Source organism: Nanorana parkeri, unplaced genomic scaffold, assembly GCF_000935625.1.
Source record: "Nanorana parkeri isolate BGI_ZX_2015 unplaced genomic scaffold, ASM93562v1 scaffold8, whole genome shotgun sequence".
NCBI classification, from domain to species: Eukaryota; Metazoa; Chordata; class Amphibia; order Anura; family Dicroglossidae; genus Nanorana; species Nanorana parkeri.
This window is the reverse complement of record NW_017306276.1, coordinates 4,454,975-4,476,488: the sequence shown is the minus strand read 5'-3', so window position 1 is coordinate 4,476,488 and position 21,514 is coordinate 4,454,975. Positions and strand designations below refer to the sequence as shown.

The 21,514-nt window shown below is 38.9% G+C and overlaps 1 protein-coding gene across 1 annotated transcript in view; it reads left to right on the top strand.

Annotated features, from left to right (window-relative positions):
* The window catches only part of LOC108785113 (gamma-aminobutyric acid receptor subunit beta-2), a 304,860-nt gene extending 285,417 nt beyond the window's left edge, over nucleotides 1-19,443 (top strand). Inside the window, exons 6-9 of the mRNA XM_018554125.1 lie at nucleotides 2,072-2,209; nucleotides 6,027-6,179; nucleotides 13,390-13,634; nucleotides 18,637-19,443. Of these exons, the coding sequence (XP_018409627.1) occupies nucleotides 2,072-2,209; nucleotides 6,027-6,179; nucleotides 13,390-13,634; nucleotides 18,637-18,984 (884 nt within the window). The 3' untranslated portion in view covers nucleotides 18,985-19,443. The remainder of the gene's footprint in view (nucleotides 1-2,071; nucleotides 2,210-6,026; nucleotides 6,180-13,389; nucleotides 13,635-18,636) is intronic.
* The last annotated feature ends 2,071 nt before the right edge of the window (nucleotides 19,444-21,514 follow it).

Here is a 21,514-nt window from a genome sequence, read left to right as displayed (position 1 = left end):
CATATAGGAGCATCCATACAGTATGTAGACTCTGCTTTTTGGTTGTACCTTCCTGGTACACTTCTCTCACTGTAAGGGGTCTATTTATAAACAATATGCAGAACCATTTAACCTGCCAATCTCTGTAAACATTAGTTCTGTTCGAGTAGAACAAAAACAAATGTTCTTAGTATACTTACCTTTCAGGTTGAATGTAATGTAATAACGCATTATTATGAGGGGCAAAGGAAATACTTATTTCCTATGCTTCTCAGCTCCATCTAGTGGCCATAATGCAGTATTACATTACAATACAGATATGAACACAAAAAAGCGCCAGAAAGGACTGCTCAGCCAGTATAAACCAATATTAGCACGAGTATAGTCAGAACCAAAGTCTGTTAAAAATTGATAAATGAAAGCATGTATATGGAAAGGTCTGCAGGATGCTGCCCCAAACCAGCCAGGGAGACTGCAAAATCTAGGGAAAAAACACAAACAAGGGGCGCCTTTCCTGGTGCAGACAAATTTATTAAGATCAGGATCAGAGGTAGATATAAAACATACTCACAAAATTCAGCATGATTAAGGTATAAAAAGTAAGTCCATGGACCCAAGGAAAAGTCTGTGAAAGCTGCACAGCCGTGTCTTTGCGTTTTTTCCTTACATTACAATACATTTGACCTGAAAATAAATCATACTACGGATTTTAGAATTGTACCCCTGAGTCTACCAGTGGGAATTTATCTAGCTGAAAATACTTCACCAGCAATAGTGTGAATCAACCGCAATGCACATGATAGCCTGAGATTATGTCATTGCTTTTAGTCATATGAGGGTGCTTGAAGCAATATTTGTATTCATGGCAAGAAAGAGGCACTCTTTTTTTTTTTACTCAGAGTAATGCATTTCCTATTACTTACTTGTGCCAAAAAAATAGTGTTAATGATAGGTCTGCTTTGGAGATTATGCCACCAAGTGTGGAGTGAGCTGCTGTGCGGAAACCTTATTGGAGTGTACACTCCGAACATAATTAAAAAAGAGTAAAGTAAACAGTGTAATGTGCTGAGACAGCGCATCACACTGTCCAGCCACCAGATCACACTAGCCTGCCTCCTAAAACTGAGTGTTTTAGCATGCAGGTTGGTGTGAACAAGCCCTGTCTATTTTCTGCTTTCTCCATTATATGACAAAAATTATTCACTTTTATTAAACCACAATTGCCACACAAGTCTTATTCACTGCACAACTGGATTTTCTGTTCCGTAATGGGCAATTGACATCTCAGTATTATTTTAATTAAGGCAAATATTACAGCCAATGGACCTGGTTTGAGTTTGACAGTTATGAATGAGATACATCATTGATTTTATTAGTGACTCTCAGGGATCCTCTTGAAGCCTCACGGTGATTATTCACACTTTATATATTTACAGCTTCAAAATAATAGTTTTCACTCACTGCCAGGGAAGTTTAGAGCTTCCCCAAATGAGGAGAATAACTGCTGTTGAGTTACAACAGTGTATGAGGATAAATGTACCTAAAATACCTTGCTTATTTTTAATACATATCTTTGTGAGACCCATAGGGAATTACCTCATATCCAAGCAAAGGGAATTAGAGACTCGCGACTGATTCTCACGTTAACGAACCACTGTGTCTACTCATTATGAACGGGCTGCCAACATGCCACAATGGGTTAAGAAACGCACATTATCTGGTATGCGCATTAAGGTGCTCAACTCTACAGTGTATGGAGGTGGCTTTCACAATAAATGGCAACGCACTGCACAGACAGGTTGTGGGCAGGTGTGTGGTGGCAACATGAGTTTTAGATCACATTGCTACAACTTATTGGTTCTTTTTATACCACATTTGATTGGTACAGGAGTTTCATACAAAACATGGCAGTATAATGTTTGTCTACAACAGTCATCTCACCATTCTATACCCATCAATTGCTATTTCAGTTGCCTTTTAAGTGCTTAAGAACATTTGGGTTTATTTAATATGCTTTATTTTACTTTTTATAGCTGTTATAGATATTATTATTAATACAGCTCCTAATCTATTTTTTCTGTTTCTCTTTTAGATGGTTATACAACTGATGACATTGAATTTTATTGGAGAGGTGGCAACCATGCTGTCACTGGAGTTGAAAGAATTGAACTGCCACAATTTTCAATTGTAGACTACAAGCTCCTCTCAAAAAATGTTGTATTTTCAACTGGTAAGTAAATACAGTGTATGTAGCATGGTCATTATATGTCTTCTTTAAATGCTTCACTTTGTGCTATGTTTACCTTAAGGCCATAGTATTTTCCTGATCAACATGATATGGTAAAATACTTACTGAACATTAGTTAACCTCCAGAACCTAGGGTTAATTTATATACAAGAGAACCAGAGGCAGGTAAAGGTGACCATTGGCATGAGATTAGTATCTTCTAACCTGGCTGATTGGGTACATTTAAATAGCACTAGCAAATCATACCATAACTCCCAACATCAGAAGTTAAGAAAGAAGGACAACCTGTAAAGAAGAAAATAAGTGTCACAAAAAATGGGTAAATGAGCCAAAACCAGTACCTGGCTGGCAGTGAGACACTATCTGCATCTGCGGGATGCTGGGATTTTCCTAAAATCCTGGGACACTTCCATTGAATGTGGGACTGTTGAGAGGTAAGTCATACTGATACAATTTAAAGGATATCAGTGTCCAGTTAAATTCCAGAGTGCCTTAAGCTGCCCATACACCTTGCGATCATGGGACAAAACTTTTCGTCCGATGATCGAACCGTCCTACGATTTTCGTATGGCGGCCCCATCCTGCCCCGATTATCGCAAGGTTCAATCAGCTGTAGTTAAAAAAAAAACACCTGGACAAATTGCGGTAATCGACCGCACGTATTTTCGCTTGCGCATAAGCAGTTTTAATCGTACGAATTTTGACATACAGAAACGCCACCAACCTTGCGAAAATCGTACGCTTGACCAAAGTTTTCTAACCTGCTGGATAGTCAAAAGCCGATCAATTGGACAGCATTTGCGGTTCTACACTGCCCATCAACCTTACGAATATCGGACGAAAACGCGATCGCGACCGAAAATTGGCTGATAATCATAAGGTGTATTGGCACATTTAGCCAAAGTAGTGTCCAATTAATTTTCAAAATGCAATAACCAGAATAATATCCAGATAATATCCAGGATCTAAAGGATATGTTAGCATAACTTGAGCTGACCATTATTATTCCTTGCATATGAGTCCTAAAACTGTCATCCCATGATTTCCTCCACCCCCTCCTTTGACAGTAACTTGAATGCTTGATAAAGACAAAATATTAAGTTATGGAAAACGTTGCTGTCTGTTTTAAAGGCAAACAATGAGGCACAGTATAAGAAAGGTGTTGAATAATTTGAAAATGGTAAATATTTTCTAAAAAAAGGTTCAAAGTACTTTTTCATGGCTGTTGTTTTCTAAAAAAAGGTTAAAAGTGCCAACTCACTGCTGTTTGCCCCTATTCGCATAGAGGCCAAACAGCATTGAGTGAATTGCTGAATGCCACTGAGCGGCATTCAACTCGTCTATTCTGCTCGGTACCGCCCAACTGTTTCCTATTGGCCAGCTACACCCAGTTGTTATTGTTTAATGAAGCATTCCCAGGTCCCCAGATGATCTCAGGGTCGCCCAGTTGTAATGACAGATCAGTGTCATTTGCGGGGTTAATGGCCTGTTCGCCCTGCTTCGGCTGTCACTTCGGCTCAGTTGAGCCAAAGCACATGCCTTCAGCTCGGCTGAGCCGCTCGGCCATCTTCGGCTGCTGTACAGGCTATAGTGAATAGCCTGTACAGCAGCCCTTTGGTTCGACTGAACCAAAGGGCTCTGGCAGCCGAAGAGAGCTGAAGAATCAGCCGAAGGTATGGCTGAATCTTTTGGTTCTTTTGTGAATAACCCCCTAAGTGTTAAATTATGCCCAAGTAACCCATATTGCATACAAGTGTCAATCGTGGACAAATGTGTTGGTACTTTACAGCCTATTAAAACAATGCTTCATTCCTCCTGAAAATTGATTACGTTAAAATCAATTGTCTAATGTATACCTGCATACCGTTGGTATGTTTTAGAGTAAAGCAAATAATTGTGTGGAAAGAGATAAAATATTGCTTATTCTACAAAGAGATACAAAAAAGGCAGATATTTTGGTACCCCTAGAAAAGATTATAAATGTTTGGATCACAGTGGTATTTCAAACTAACTTTTCTTTAACCACTTGCTGACCGGGGTGTTTACACCCCCTTCCTGTCCAGGCCATTTTTCAGTATTCAGCGCTGTGGTACTTTGATTGGCGTTTATTCCATCATGCAACGCTGTACTGAAATGAATTTTATACCATTTTTTGGGGACAGATAGAGCTTTCTTTTGGTGGCATTTAATCACCACTGGCGGTTTTATTTTTTTATATAACAAAAAAAGTACAGAATATTTTTTTAAAAATGGTTTTCCCTTTATTATTTAAGAAAACAATAATTTTTACCCAATAGCTTGGTAAAATATAAAAGGCGGGGTCACATTGGGTAAATAGACACCAAACATGTCAAGCCTTAAAATTGCGCGCTCCCGCGAAATCGCAAAAAAACACCATAGCCAAAATTTGCCATAGGCGACGCTTTAAAAGATTTTACCGCTCATCAGTTTAGTGTTATCAGTGATTGATGGCCCTAGAATTATTGCTCTCATTGCGACGTTCGATATGTGGGGGTGGGGGACTTTAAAAAAATGTTTTGGGTTTTTTTTGTGTGTGTAAATTTGTATTTGTTTTGTGAGCATTATATATATTTTTTTTACACTTAACTTTATTGTTATCACATAGGGTGTTCCTATGTGATAACAAATTACAGTTACAGGTCTTCAGTTCAGGTCTTAAAATCCTGGTGGGTCCCCGCTCGTGCGCGCCAGCGGGCGCGGGCATGGGGGAAGTCTAAAGACACCCACCCGCATCCAGGAGACTCCCGTCCGGCCGTCTTTCAACTGTCGGCGGACAGAAAGTGGTTAAATCATATGCCACACAATCTTGCAATCACTTTTTCAGCCTATTTATGGGGAAAAATAGTTACTTCGAATTTGCTAAAATACATATTGACAAGCCACTATGCTTGTGGGAGAATGTGCTTTGGACAAATGAGACAAAACTGAAGCTTTTTAGCAAGTCACATCAGCTTTATGTTCACAGACACAAAATTAAGCTTTCAAAGAAAAGAAAACTGTACCTGCTGTAAAACATGGAGGAGGCTTGGTTATGTTTGGGGCTGCTTTGCTGCATCTGGCATTGGGTGCCTTGAATCTCTGTAGGACACATGTCAATCTCAAGACTTTCAAGGGATTCTGGAGCAAATGTACTACCCAGTAATAGAAAGTTCTGTGTCAGTCACAGGTCATAGGTCTTCCAACAGGATAATTAACCAAAACACACAGCTAAAAACACCCGAAAATGGGTAAAAACAAAAAATTCTGCAATGGGCTTCTGTGAACCCTAATCTAAATCCTGTCGAGTCTCTGTGAAAAGACATTCCCCAAACCTGAGGTATGCTAAAGAGTAGGCCAAAATACCTGTTGGCAGGGGCAGAAGTCTCATTAGAAATCAATTATTTGCAGTGATGCCTCTAAAGGTTGTGCAACAAAATATTAGGTTAGGGGCCCAACATTTTTATTCATGCCACATTTGTATGTAGCTCAGGTTTGCAGAGTGTGTTAATATCACATGAACCAATCTATCTAATCTGAAAGTTACTGCATTGCTCTGTTAAAAGGCAAAAAAAAAAAGAAAATATATACAATGAAATCACCTATACATTTACACTTGAAGTACATATATTTTTAGATGTATTTATGACATCAAGGTGGTTGTATTTCTTTGTTCTGCTGCTGCCTGTTTCACAGATCACTGTTGACATTACCTAACCTCTTTCATTGGCTGGGGTATTCTTATTGATCTAATATTTTTCAAAGTTCTATCATGCCTGAAATCTTTTTTTTTTTTTTCCAGGTTCCTATCCAAGATTATCTCTTAGCTTTAAGCTGAAAAGGAACATCGGCTATTTCATCTTGCAGACATACATGCCCTCTATTTTGATAACTATTCTGTCATGGGTTTCTTTCTGGATTAACTATGATGCCTCTGCTGCCCGCGTTGCCTTAGGTAAGTATTTCCCAATGCTTGTTAGGTATGTGAAATAAATACCAATGTTTGTTTAGTTCTATATATAAAAAGAATGTAACCTTACAAAAAATTTTAGCCAGTAGATCCACAATCAGCTATTACAAAATAATTTTTTAACTGTAGTTACCCTTTAGAAATTTTCCAGGGTATCATCAGGTACACTGAGGTCCATATCCTTTTGCTTGCATGCTAATTCAACAATTATTATTATTACACGGGACTCATATAGCACCAACAGTTTGTTCAGCACTTTACAAACAATACAATTTCAGTAGGAGGGCCCTGCTCATAAGAGCTTACAATCTAGCAGGAGGGGCAATTGATACAAAAGGTATTAACTGTTTGATATGATTTAATGGAAGAACTGAAAGGTCGAAGATATGGAGGGGGAATAGGCCTCCCTGAAGAGATGAATTTTCAAGGATCACCTAAAGATGGACAGAGTAGGAGATAAGCGGACAGATTGGGGTAGGAAGTTCCAGAGGATAGGATACACTCTGGAAAAAATCTGGATGGTGACAAGAGAGCTGGAGAGCAGGAGGTCTTGGGAGGAGTGAAGGGGGGAGTTTAGGTGATATTTTGAGATGAGGTGGGTGATGTAGGATGGGGCAGAGTTGTAGATGGCTTTGTAGGTTATTGTTAGTATTTTGAATTTTATACGTTGGGCAAGTGGGAGCCAGTGGAGCGATTGGCAGAGGGGGGATCGCGGACGCTGATTAGTTGGTGGATGAGTCTGGCAGCAGCATTCGTGATAGGCTCAAGAGGTGATAGTCTGTTTAGTGGTAGGCCAACAAGGAGGAAGTTACAGAAGGGGCGAGATATTACAAGAGAGTGAATTAGAAGCTTTCTGGTGTCATTTGTTAAAAAGGGATGACTTTTGGAAATGTTACAGAGGTTGAGTTAGCAAATTTGGATAGTGATTGGATGTGGGGCTGAAAGGAGAGCTCAGAATCAAGTAATTCACTAAGCACCCTGGCTTGATAGGAGGGGTTGATTGTAGTGCTATCGATTGTGATGGAGAAGTCCGGGGAGGGGACCCTGAGAGGAGGAAATATTATAAGCTTAGTCTTGAACAAATTTAGTTTGAGGAAGTGGTGTGACATCCATGTTGATATGTCAAAGAGTAGATAAGTGATGCGTGAGGAGATAGAAGGGGTGAACTGAGGAGTAGAGAGATATATTTGGAATATACCATAGAAATGGTATTGGAAATCTTGGGAGGTTATTAACTGACCCAGGGAGGAAGTGTAGATAGAGAATAGAAGGGGCCTCAGGACAGATGCTTGGGGGACCCCCATGGAAAGAAAAAGAGGAGAGGAGGAAGTGGAGTTATAGGTGACACTGAATGTGCGGTGGGATAGGTAGGAGATAAAACCATGAGAGAACAGAATCTTGGAGGCCAAGATATTGGAGTTTATTGAGGATGAGTGGGTGGTCATGTGTATCAAAAGCAGCAGAAAGGTCCAAGAGTATAGAGTTTTGACCATTGGTTTTAGCAGTTAGTAGATTGTTAGTAAGTTTTAGAAGGGCAGTTTCTGTGGAGTGTTGTGGGTGAAAGCCAGATTGAAAAGGGTCAAAGAGGTAGCTAGCAGTAAGGTGGCGGCTCAGGCAGTTGTAGATCAGGCGTTCAAGAAGTTTGGAGGTAATTGAGAGTAAGGTGATCTCAATCTATTCGGACTGGTGGGACCCATTGAGGGCTTTTTTTAAATGGGGTTCATGAATGCTTGTTTTAGAGGAGTAGGGACAATACCAGTAGAAAGGGAGAGATTAGTGAGTAAGAGATTGTAGAATAGAGCTAGAGGGTGACCGGAGTAGTTATGAAGGGATGGGGTTCAGGGGGCAGCTAGTTAGGTGGGTGTTGGATAAAAAGTAGCAACTTTTTCTGCGGTAGCAGGATAAATTGAAGAGAGTAATGAGTGTGGTGGTAGATGAGGTGTATTCAGAGTGGCAGATATCTGGACGGTGGCAGCCTCATGGTGAATTACGTCAATCTTGTCTTTGATTACAAATTTGTGCCATAACTGCTGTCTGGAAATATTCCATATATATAAGATAGTATTATACAGTAACTAACTTTACCAAATGAGTTACATGTGCTGAGGAAACCTTCTTCAGGTGCATCAGAAAAAGGGTCAAAGAAAACACACCCATCAAAGCTGAACCCCAGCCCTGCTTTCAGCCTTGCACAATTATACAGGCTCCTCTCTTGTACTGAAATTGCTTACTTTGATTTTGCTGCACACTGTGAGCTGTATACAGTTCAGCAAGTCAAATAGAGCTCACCTTATTACTTAGCTGAAGGATGTCCAGCATCATTTAGTCATTCCTCCCCAACCTGGCTTTTCATGGCCTGCCTCTTTGTTTTATTGGTTTTCAGTTCTTTCAACTATGGAGACTTAGCTTCGCCTAAGGCAGTCTGCATGCATATGCAGTCAACCTAGGAATGCCTACTTCTCCAGACTAAAACTCACCCATGAAGTAGTTTTGATATTTGTATAACTCCTGCCAAAAGCCTGCCACCTGCTTGCATCAGGGCTGAGGGCTCTTGAGAATACTGACGCAGGGTGCTGTGATGATTTCAGGAAGCTATATACAACACTGTTAGCCATGATCTGCATTTATTGCATAGAGAAGAACAGAGACCCAATAATTATATCATTATGTTTTTAAAAGTTTTTTTTTTAATGGATGTTTTTTTATTTAAAAATGGTGTTAGCATGTTTATGAAGAGGAGAGGGTCAGAACCAGGAAACTCAAAATATAAAGCAATTATGTATAGGAATAAATGGGTAAGGTCAAGCCTCCCATCAGGATAAGGGAGTAAAAGGGGATCATAAAGTAGTCCAAACAGCCAGCAGGGACAAACAGTTCTAGTTACAGAGCTATAACTAGCTATAATAGATAACAAAATAAACGTTATTATTCAAACTAGACCTTAGTTCAAACTTGTAGTAATGTACATTGCCATGCAACTGTCTCTGAACAGAAGGGATGTCACCAATAGTTGGCAAAAATCTAAATGTATAATAATAATAATCCTATAAACTGGCAGAGTATTTCAAATATAATTAAACTTGAACCATAAAACTGTTAACAGCAAAATGGGGGGAAAATATGGTAATCATGTATCTGGCACCATGCCATCAGTAGCAGATTCTTAAAGTCCTGCAGGTTGCAATTGACTTATTTTTCCAACACATCCCACAGATGCTCGATGGGATTTGATTTCTGGAGAATTTGGGGGTAAAGTCAATACCTGAAATGCATTGTTGTGTTCCTCAAACCATTCTGGAACCATTTTTGTAGTGTGACAGGGTGCATTTTTCTGTTGCAAGAGGCCACTGCTATCAGGGAATGCCATTTCCATGAAGGAGTGTACTTGGTTAGCAGCAGTGTTTAGGTAAGTGGTATGTGTCAAAGTAACATTCACATGAATGGCAGAACCCAAGGTTTCTCATCAGAACATTGCCTTACAATGCCTCCGTCAGCTTGCCTTCTTCCCATAGTGCATCCTGGTGCCATTTCTTCCCCAGGTAAGCGGCACACACACCTATCCACATGATGTAAAAGAAAACATGATTCATCAGACCAGGCCACCTCCTTCCATTGCCCTGTGGTCCAGTTCATATGCTCATGTGCCCATTGTAGGTCCTTTTGGCAGTGGACACTGGTCAATATGGGCACCCTGACTGGTCTGCAACAAACTGCAATGAACTGTGTGTTCAGACACCTTGCTATCATAACCAGCATTACCTTTTTCAGCAATTTGAGCTACAGTAGCTCTTCTATTAGATCGGAGTGCATGGGCCAGCCTTCACTACCTATGTGCATCAATGAGCCTTGGTGCCAGAGTTTCTTACCGTAGCACTCAACCCTGCTTCAACATGCAGATGAGGAGGAGAGCGTGGTGTGATGGTGTTGAGCGACAAGGTCGTATTCTTCCGTTGAGTTGGTGGAGGTGTGATGTCAATGACGGAGGTACGATGAGGAGCTGGTGGTGGTTTAGCAAGCGGTGTCCTGGTCTGGTCGCCCGTTGGGTTGTAGTCCGGTCGGTGTGCTGCCCGGATGGTGGGAGTGATCCTTGGGCAGTTTAGTTGCTGTTGCAGAGATCCTGGTGGATAATCCTGAATGCCAGGAGCATTGGTGAAAGAGGAGGCGAGGCTAGAGGCACCTGTGGTGGCGGTGCGGGACCCGGAGGTATGGTGTCCTCGTTGCTAGGAGATTCAGTGGAGATGAGGGGGGGCGGTTAGGCAGAGGAGCTGCCGTGGTGTTGCAGCGTTCGGCTGCTCTGGAGATGCCTTCTGTCTGTGTGGGGGCTTAGCGTCCTGTGGGGTGGAGAAGCTGTCAGGACACAAGCTTCCACTCAGCAGCACAGAGGGGCTAAGTCTGCCCAGAGCAACAAGGACGCCCCACACATTTAAACCCCCCCCCCCATTTCCCCTACTCACCTGTCGGTACGTTCTGCCCTTACCCCTTCTGGTAACATTTTACTCCTTGAGTATGCCCCCTAATTTGCATACTGCTCATAGTGACCATGGCACACCTCAGGTCAAGTTAGGCAGGTTCATCATCTCTGTGTTCAGGTGTGTAACAGTGGGGCTCTGACTACAAATAATGATAGATGGCACACAAATTATTTTCCCAAAGTAATGAGTTATACAATAGTTTATCATTAACCACCATACCAGGGGAACAACACCACTTGAAAGGACACTTGTGATAAGAGAAATATGAAGGCTACCACTGCTGACTTCTCCTTTTGGAAATGTTAGTTAGCTGCCTATTATGCTGATGCTTTGGCTTCTATACCTTTCGTCAGTGACATGTAAACGAATATACAGATAAGGAATTCTGACTTTTCTCTCAGAAGTATTGGAGCACAATCAGGCGGCATCTGACATTTTCAGTAAGAGGTTTTATGACAGGTGCACATAAAAATACCTCAAGCAATTGAAAAAAAAAAAGCAGAGACAAAATTTAAGAACAAATACCAAATTCTTGATTAAGCCCTGAGCTTCTGCACATACTGTATGTTTACACATTACATGTTTGGGTTCACTAACTGCAATAGTTATCACTTCCAGATTCACTTCACAGATTTCCATATAGCTTACATCATACTAATGTGTATCTACTGGCATTCTCATAAACACTTTTGTTTTCCCTTGTTTATACACTGAATATTGTATATTCAGTTCAGGGGTTTTGTACATTGTCCTTGTGCTCCTATGTAACAAGTTCATGCTCTGCGTATGTGGGGAAATTGTCTGATGTACACCAATTTCCAAATGTACTTTGATATCTATATAGTTCATAGTACATAAAATACCCCTTTATGACTTAAATCTCTCCAATTCAAGTAAGTCACAAAATTGGCTGCAATTGGTTCTGCCAATCGATGCATGGAATCATACTATAATGTACTGCTCTAAACGATATATTTTTTCATTCTTAAGTCCACTACCACAAGGTATCACACACTTCCATAGCAACTGTATTCTTGCAAGAATATTATAGCGATAACTAGATCAGATGCCACTCAAACTCATTGCCTGTGTAGAGGTTTATCAAACCTAAAGATAAACTGTACATCATCATTAAAAACATTTTTAAGTGAACCACTTTTATTTGAGGATCTCAAGCCCCCTGCAATTAACCTGTCTGATACAAGTGTCTCTTACATTTATGCCAATCACACCCCCAGTTTACAGAAACATGACTTATGTGCTTCACCACTACAATTATAATTAGATATGATATACTTGCAGTCTCCTGGGAGCATCTGATTTAGAGAGATAGTATGGGTGATGGTCAACATTAGGGATGCACTGATACCACTTTTTTAAGACCGAGTACGAGTACCGATACTTTTGATCAAGTACTCACAGATACCAATTACCGATACTTTTTCTTAAAGGGACAGGTCACATTTTTTCTAAAGCAATACAAACTAATGCTTTAAGGTCACTTTCTTAATATTATGATTCATGAGATGACGAGGGAGCATGACACCAGCTTCCCGGCCAATCAGAATGCCGGGCGCTGCGTCATTACACGGCGCCCGTCTTCCGGATTTGCTAGCTTCCTGACCAATTGGGAAGCCGGGCAGCGTGTCATTGCACGCTACCCGGCTTCCTAACTGGCCGGGAAGTCGGCTCCATGCTCTCTCATCACAAGTGACGAGAGAGCATGGAGCCGTTTCCTGGCCAACCAGGAAACCGGGCAGCGTGTAATGATGCGCTGCCAGGCTTCCTGATACAGGAAGTACTCGTGCTAGGTATTGGAGCATTTGGGCGAGTACGAGTACTCGCCCAAATACTCGGTATCGGCACCGATACTAGTATCGGTATTGGTGCATCCCTAGTCAACATGCAAACAATGGGACTTATTTTCGTTCTTTTTCTCTGTAAATAGCACAACATCAGATTGAATATTGCAGTAGCAAGATGGGGTATAATCTGTCCTCTGCATAATAAGCAGCTGGAAGAAAGAGTGAAGTAGCAGTGTGATCCATCTTTTATTGTTTACATCATTTTTTAGTGATTTTTTTAAGTGCAGCAGCAACCCAAATAACCTTTACAAGTAATGTTATTGTATTTATTTGTGTTGAATTGTTGAAATAATATTGGTAAAGATACAGTAACACTTACGGATCGAAACCTAGAACAATGCATTAGACCAGGAGCATGTAGTTCACAAATGGCTAGCACTAAGTGGGTACGTTTCAGTAGAAATTATGCCTGTGGAGTGTACACCATGCTAAAATGAAAATATGACTGCATGTGGGTATTTCATTTTTGCAAATCATTACATTCAGCATTAACCATGCTTCAGGATTGGTGGAAGAGAGTCAAAGGTTGTCAATTCCAAGTAATACATTTCTGGACCAGCATATATATCTATTAAATTAAACTCTGTCAAGTCTACACTGTACAGTATTTCAGTGAGCAGTGTGCAGTGCAAACAAAAACACATCTTATAGTTAATTGTTCTGCAACACAAAAATGCAGCATTGTGCATGACTGTAGAACATGTAGTGATGATTAATTTACTAATTATTGTTTTAACACATTAATATTCAGGTTATATTTGGTAAAAGATGAGAAAACATAAAAAATCACTTAATGGCATTAACTAATTTACATAAGTTAAAAAAAATGTAATTAGAGGTATTCTTTTTTTTTTTTAGGGATCACAACTGTTCTCACTATGACAACTATCAACACTCACCTTCGAGAAACACTACCTAAAATCCCTTATGTGAAAGCCATTGATATGTATCTTATGGGATGTTTTGTATTTGTTTTCATGGCATTGCTGGAGTATGCTCTTGTCAACTACATATTTTTTGGTAGGGGGCCACAGAGGCAAAAAAAGGCAGCAGAAAGGGCCGCCAGTGCCAATAATGAGCAAATGAGAATGGAACTTAATAAGGTATACCTTTTTAATTACTTGAATCATATGCACTGATTATGTGATCAGATTCATCTCGTCGTGCAAAATTGTCAGTTTATTTGGTTTTCTTATGTAGTTCCTTTGATATTGAAATTCTGAAGATATTCTGTGACAAGGCCATGGACATTCAAGTATTTGCATATTCTCAACAAGTAGTAAATGGGATTTAAAACAAGCCCTTGCCGACCTCTGTGGTTGCAGACACTTTGAAGAAATTCATCCTCCAGCACTGAAATTTGTGTTTTTTCAATAGCTCAGTTCACTCTGCTTCCCCCTTCCAGAGCATCTGTTTTGTGTTTATTGTAGAGATTGGAAGGCTGCTGAGACACTGCTTGAGCACGGAGAGAGCTGAGCTTCTAAGACAATGATTTGATATCTTGGATAATGCCCAACTTTCTGAGTATGGGAAGGAGGGACATATTTTAGCCAAACTGGGTATGCAAAGGACACACCCCTGCCACATCCCAAATGATGCCGACCACAAAGATTTAATACATGAAAAATGCTTAGGCCCACAATGCTTTTTTTCACCACTACTTTTCCTTTATACATGTTTTTCAAAATAATACATTTAATTATGAGTGATTTAGCAAGGGCTTATTTTAATGCTTACTTTCCGCTTGTCCTGAATATGTGCATATTTGAAAGTAACATTCATATAGCCTAAACACAGGTTCACGTTAAGATAGCCTTGTCTATTCTTGTAGTGGGCATTTTTTTAAGGTTTATTTTCTTTGATAACACTGAATGAGTAAATTAATGATTTTTTTTTTTAAGCATACGGTTTTTTATTGAAATTAACAACGAATCGATACAGAGAAAACAGTTTCATTCAAAGTTATGAATTACAGCATTAGATAAATTGTGCATTTTTTTTCACATAGGAATATAGTATCGAGAGAATATTTATAGGAATAACACGTAGCATTGTAACGGTGTCTAAGTATACTAATGAATTTTATCCAGATGTTACATACATAGTTAAATAGTATTCGAGGTTGAATAAAGACACAGGTCCATCAAGTCCAATCTATTGCGTGTGTGCATGTGATTCTTCATGTGTATGAGTCCATGTGTTATCTTGTTCCTAAGTGTACCTGTACCCTTGTATGTTATGGTCTCTGAGGAAATCGTCCAAATGCTTTTTGAATGATTCCAGACTCTCTGCTGAAATCACTGCTTGCGGCAGAGAGTTCCAGACCCTAACCGCTCTAACTGTGAATAACCCCCTGCGCGCCTTGTGCCGAAATCTCTTCTCCACCAATTTTAGGTGGTGGCCTCTAGTCTTTGTTTTGGAGTTTACCGTAAAAAGTTTATTGCTGATGTAGCTATCCCAATTGAACATCCTATACATCAGAATCATATCCCCCCTTAATCTCCTTACTTCCAGCGTGAACATGTTTAAATTTAGCAACCTTGTCTCATAGCTTTGGTCTTCCATCCCCTTAATTAGTTTGGTTGCCCTTCTCTGGACTCTTTCCAGCTCAAGGACATCCTTTTTGTGGATTGGTGACCAAAACTGGACCGCATACTCCAGATGAGGCCGAACCCACGATCTATAAAGTTGCAAACTTATAGACTTGTCTCTATAGTGCATTCCCCTTTTAATGCAAGACAGTATTCTGCTCACTTTGTTTTAAGCAGCCTGGCATTGCAAGCTATTATTCAATCTGTGGTCTACTTTGACCCCCCAGATCTTTTTCCATTTCTGACTTTCCTAGTGGAGTTCCCATTAATGTGTATTCCGCTTGCCTATTTTAACCCCAAAGTGCATTACTTTACATTTATCGACATTAAACCTAATCTGCCATATAATTGCCCACTCGCCTATTTTGTCCAGGTCCTCCTGTAATGTTATAGTGTCTAGTTCCGTGTCTATTACCCTCCCAATTTTAGTATCATCAGAAAACAAAGAAACTTGGCTATTCACACCCTCCCCAATATCGTTATTGAACAGGTTGAATAGCATGGGGCCTAGCACTGATCCCTGAGGCACGCCACCCATGACCCTAGACCAATCCAAAAAGGAACCATTTATCGATACTCTTTGGACAAGTTCCTGTAGCCAGTTCTCTATCCATGTACACACCATTTCATCTATGTCCATAGACCTCAGCTTGTGTAGTAAGCGTTTATCTGGTACCGTGTCAAATGCTTTTGAAAAATCTAAAATACTTCATCCACTGGCCTCCCTCCATTTAGATCTCTACTTACCCTTTTGTAGAATGTTAATAGGTTGGTCTGGCAGGAACAGTCTTTCCTAAATCCATGCTGGTTATCATTTACTATGCCATTATCCTGAACAAACTCTACTAAGTAGTCTTTTATTATTCCCTCTAACAGTTTGCATACTATGGATGTAAGGCTGACTGGTCTGTAGTTCCCAGGTTGGCATCTTGACCCCTTTTTGAATATTGGTACTACCGTAGCTTTCTGCCAGTCACTTGGTACACTACCAATCATTAAGGGGTCCCTCATGACGGAATAAACGTCAGTCAAAGGACTGCAGCGCTGAACACTGAAAAATGGCCTGGCCAGGAAGGGGGTCTAAACACCTGGTCTTGAAGTGGTTAAACCTGTCTTTTTCCTGCGTGTATACAGAGGAGAAAAAAGAATTCAACACCTCGGCCCTCTCCCTGTCGTTTGTGATTAATCTCCCCTTATCATCTTTTATTGGACCTATCTGCTCGTTTCATCCGTTTTTACTATTTATGTATTGGTAGAATTTTCTTCACCGACCGACACACCTCCCTTTTCTGTACCCGATATTAAAAATAATCACATTGTGATCTCTATTACCCAGTGTCTCCCTAATTGCAATATCTTCCACTAATTCCGCAAATGTTTCTCTGCCCTTGTGACACCTGATTCTCCTAACATTTATACATATATCCTGATTTGGGACAAAGACAAGACCGAAATGCTGTTTTTAAAGGATTTTACATAATAGTATTTGTTAGTCTCTTCTTTCTCTAAGCTTGATTAGGATGCTTTTATGATAATCAATTTGATTCTATGTTGAATTTTTATTTGATTATTGGTTTCCACACAATTGAGAACTGTCTGTATACAGTACATTATCAGGCTACAAGAGCATTGCTTCTCTTCTATACATAATGTTATTCCCAAAAAGTATTATTGTAAACTATAGCAGACAGTCATTTTTAACAGTCCAGCATTGTAATTGTAAGGTTTTGTGAAGCAGATTAAAAGAAAGAAAAGATTGAAACATTAGAAGAAAACAGGAACGATACTTACCTTGTAGCTTTGGCTTCTGGCTGGTTCTTGTATACTCCTGCAATTTCACTAGGTTTTTTAGCTGCATCCTGGAAAAGCTGAGTAGTCTATATCCCCTGAAAATATGCATTGGCACTGTGCGCATTCGCTGGGCCATATCACTACCTACCAGGAGGTAATGATGAGGCCCAGTGATGTCACCGTTACTAATTATGTTTATTTTTTTCTTTATTTATTTTGCAATTCGCATTTTTAATTGGTTTGGCGAAGATATAAGTTGACCTAAAAAAATATCGCTCTACCTCCGTATCTCATTGCAGCTAAGAAAGATCACTGGTGCCAAGGCTCCTGTATGCCCAAAAAAAATGCAATAATCCCAGGAACATGGCATAAGTTATTTGAAATGTTTATTAGTAAATTATGCAAAAAGCGTCATAAAAACCACAGCAGTGAGCAGTCACGCTAATGTGTTTTAGCCATAATGGCCTTAATCATGATTATGATTTTTAATGCAAAAGATTCTATTGTCTTTGATAATTTGAGCATGTGTTTGTGTTGATTTGTTTTTTCACTTAACGATTGCCTCTTACTCCATACTGACCAATAATTAAATTACAACATCTCCTTTCTTGCTTACCTTTCTCAACATATTTTATCAATGACAAATTAATCACAGAGATACTTTTTAGAAGTAAATTATGTTTACTGAATTACAGTCCTTTATTCAGCAGAGATACTTGGAAAAGTATTTCAAAGCTTATTTTACAATTAATGAATTAAAAAGTGACAAGTGAACTTTTAATAACTACCTTCACTAGAGCCCTAACCTTAACTAAGGGCTATACTCTCAGACTGGAGACAAGGCAGTGGAAGCTCACTGTGCAGGTTTGGCCAGTTTTCTGCCCAGAGGATGTGAAGTGCTGTGGAAGCCACTGGGGGTTGTTACCTTATTATTGGGTTACTTTAAGCTGGGTGGGTATGTTAAGCAGAAGATCTTATGCAACAAATTAACTGCTGAAAAATCATTCCCAAAACAGGAAGCACTCCTAAGCTAGCACTAAAGAATGTGATGGCACATTGGGGGGATTTTATCAAAACTGGAGCAGTTGCCAGTACAAGCGTATATCTACTAATAGAAGGAATGTTCAGAAGATTTCAGACGATACGGCTTATTTGATGTCTGCTGGATGTATTATGTGCCACTGTATCTGCTGGTTCATTATGAATGTACAAAGCAATGTCTTATATGCATACAAACCAATAAAAACACTAACAGTTTAAAAGAAAAAAAAACTGGAGCAGTTGCCCATAGCATCCAATGAGCTGTTCTCTTAAAGATGGTTCTGTCTGCTCCAGTTTTGATAAATTCTGCCTGTTAACTGTAACTTTATACCACAGTATATGTAAGAACGTTTAACGACTGTCCACAAAATCAAAGAATGTTATACATAAACATGTAAAATAATATGTGTAATTATAGATAATTCAAGGTCAACTTGAATTCACAGTCAACTTTTTCTATCACAATATTTGTTATCTTAAGTGATACTGTATACGGTTGTGGTTGTTTGTCTACAGTCTGAACCTTTTTTCCCTAATCTGCTGAAATCACTGTTCTCTTAGCCCAGGCATCTAATGTGCTTTTACAACCTTACTACCTTGTCATTTTTACAAATAGTGTAAAATTGTTACCAGTGACAGCAAGTTTAAAAAGGTTATGACTCTTCTTTTTATTCTTTATTAGATGGATCCACATGAAAATATTTTACTTAGTACACTTGAAATTAAAAATGAAATGGCAGCATCAGAAGCTGTGATGGGTCTTGGTGATCCAAGAAGCACCATGCTAGCTTATGACACCTCCAGCATCCAGTACCGAAAAGCCGGATTACCAAGGCATAGCTTTGGGCGCAATGCCTTAGAACGACATGTGGTACAAAAAAAAAGCAGACTACGGAGACGTGCATCCCAGTTGAAAATAACCATACCTGACTTGACTGATGTAAATGCCATTGACAGATGGTCACGCATGATCTTTCCCGTGGTTTTTTCATTCTTCAACATTGTCTACTGGCTTTATTATGTGAACTAAGACTAAAAGCCATGCAATAGACAAGAACTGGATGTCTGTTCGGTTTATGTGTGAAACAAGTGGGGCTTAGAACAAAACAAAAAAAACATATTCAGGACACAAGCTGTTTTAAAACACCTTAGTTGCTGGCAGGTTTCACCATTCTATATGTTGTATAAAGTCAATAAAGACTCATTAGACGCATAATTACCTCCCATCTCCTTTAGGAGTTCTAAGGTGGCTTTTATATACATGATAAGGCTTTTCCCTGTGTGCATAAAAGTGTACTGAAGATTGTCTCATAGTTTACATGTTTGATTAATGCATCTGATATTAACTATTCATTCTTCCTAACACTTTAATACAATAACAAGCTAACGTATCTATTGCACCTACATTTGTTTTCGTAGATATTTTACTTGTATTGCTAATTTATTTTTTTATACACATAAACTTGAAAAATGTTGTGCCTCTTGTTGAAGATCTTTACAATGCCAATGACCAGGTTTTTTTTTATTTGAATTTACCACATTTTATGTTTCATTTCCCCAAATATTATTCTTTTTTTATTTAAAACCATATTGAATAATTTATGAAAATGTTATTCTAGCTTAATTACAATCTTTTTGAATATTATTGAAAAAAAAGTCATCAATAAATTATTTCCATGAAAAATATTTTAAAGTTAACACATTCTTTGAATAAGACCATAGCAACAGTCAAAAGTATGGTAAGCATTTTTAATAATATGCAATATACAGACATACTTGCCACTACCTACTTGTATATCATTAGTTTTAAAAATATTACATACATTCTGAAAGGAACCTAGATGACAGATTTCATATATGAAATTGTGACCATATATTTATAAAAATAGCAATTTAAAAGCCATAATAGTACCCAACACTTATGCTCTCAAATCTGTATTCCCCCTATGGACCCGAGCATTTTCTACATTTCCACTATGGGACTGTTTATTTGACAATAATGTTGTCATTACTTAAAATAACAAACTAATACATACTTTTTTGGGGGGAGGGGGGACTCGCCTCTTTTTTGGCAATATGGTTTTGCAAAATGTATTTTCTATGTGATTTATAGACAACAAAACATTTATTTTTAATTTCCCTTATTTTATAACTAGACCCCATTAAAATAACTCTAAAATCATATTTCTGGTATAAAGCATGGCAAAGCTATTTGCACATTAAAAAAGAGCCATTTTCCCCAATTTTGTTCCTTTTTTGTTATGCGACACTGAAAAAAGTAACAAACAAAATTAATGAAAAAAATATTAATGGTAAAAATAAAAAAAATCATTAAAAAATAAAAGTTCAGGGAAGGAGATGAGGAAGTAGCTAATTAGGGCTGATTAGGGTTGACTAACGATTAATAAGAGCTTCCTATACCTTTGAGCTTCCTATGAATGAAATAATAAATACAATAAAACAATACTTTGATTCATTGTATTTATACAGTGATACTTGCAGACCGTATGCAAGTGTAATTTAAACAGAAGCAGCTACATTTTGAAAGACGTTCCAGCTATATAAATCAATACAATTGCCGGCTGTTATTTCGATGTAATTGCTGGCAGCTATTAATAGTAGTGTTAAAGTGACATTAAAGTTAAAAAAAAAATTCCCTCCCCCCATGTTAATGTTAGCACTTACCTTTAAATTATGTCTCTTATTCCGATCTTCTTTCCTGATGCTTTCATCTGTCCCTCCAGCGGTGCGGCGGCTCTCCGATCCAGCGCTGACTGCTCTGTCCCTCCAATCCAGCGGTGTCTGCATGCGGGTGTACGCGTCCATAGACTTACCTTGCGTCTCTGCTCGGGAGCGTGCAGCGATAATGAGTTAAGTTTAAACATAGTTAAAGCGGTTTTTTTTTAAACTTCTTGTCTACATCTACCGCTCGCTAACAGTAGATCTAGGCAAAAAAAACCGGAGGGTTTAGAACCCCTTTAAGCAGAGCAGTGGCAGCGGTAGGAGAGGAGCAGGACATGAGATTCATCCTAAAAACTTTGTTATAGTTATTTAGGAAATATATCTCTTGCTCAAAATCCACACGTGGTTAATTAAAAATAATGACATTTTTACTAAATCCCTCTCACTCTCCAAATATAAACAACATAGAGTGTGATTGTTCAGTAGTCCAACTAGGAGGGCTAATTAGACTCCGTGAGCTAACACAGGCAGTGTGCACAGGACACAGCGCAGATCGTAATTTCTGACAAGATCAACTAGTATTTTTTGCACGTATTGAACAGATATATATAAAAAGCTTTTACTTGAATGTATTTGAAAGGGGTGAAAATAAGAGATGTTCATTGTTAGGGTTGACATATACTTTAAAAATATAAATAGAATACCCTACGTCATTAAGAACTGTTATTATGGTCTTTCCATTTAAGTAATTTTGCTGTAAAAATTCCATGTCCATTATAACTTAAACAATGCTACACCAACATTTTTAGCACACAGCCTATATGTGGTAATTGCTATTCTTGGTCTTGGTATTCTAAAGGTGTCTTGAAAATTGTAGA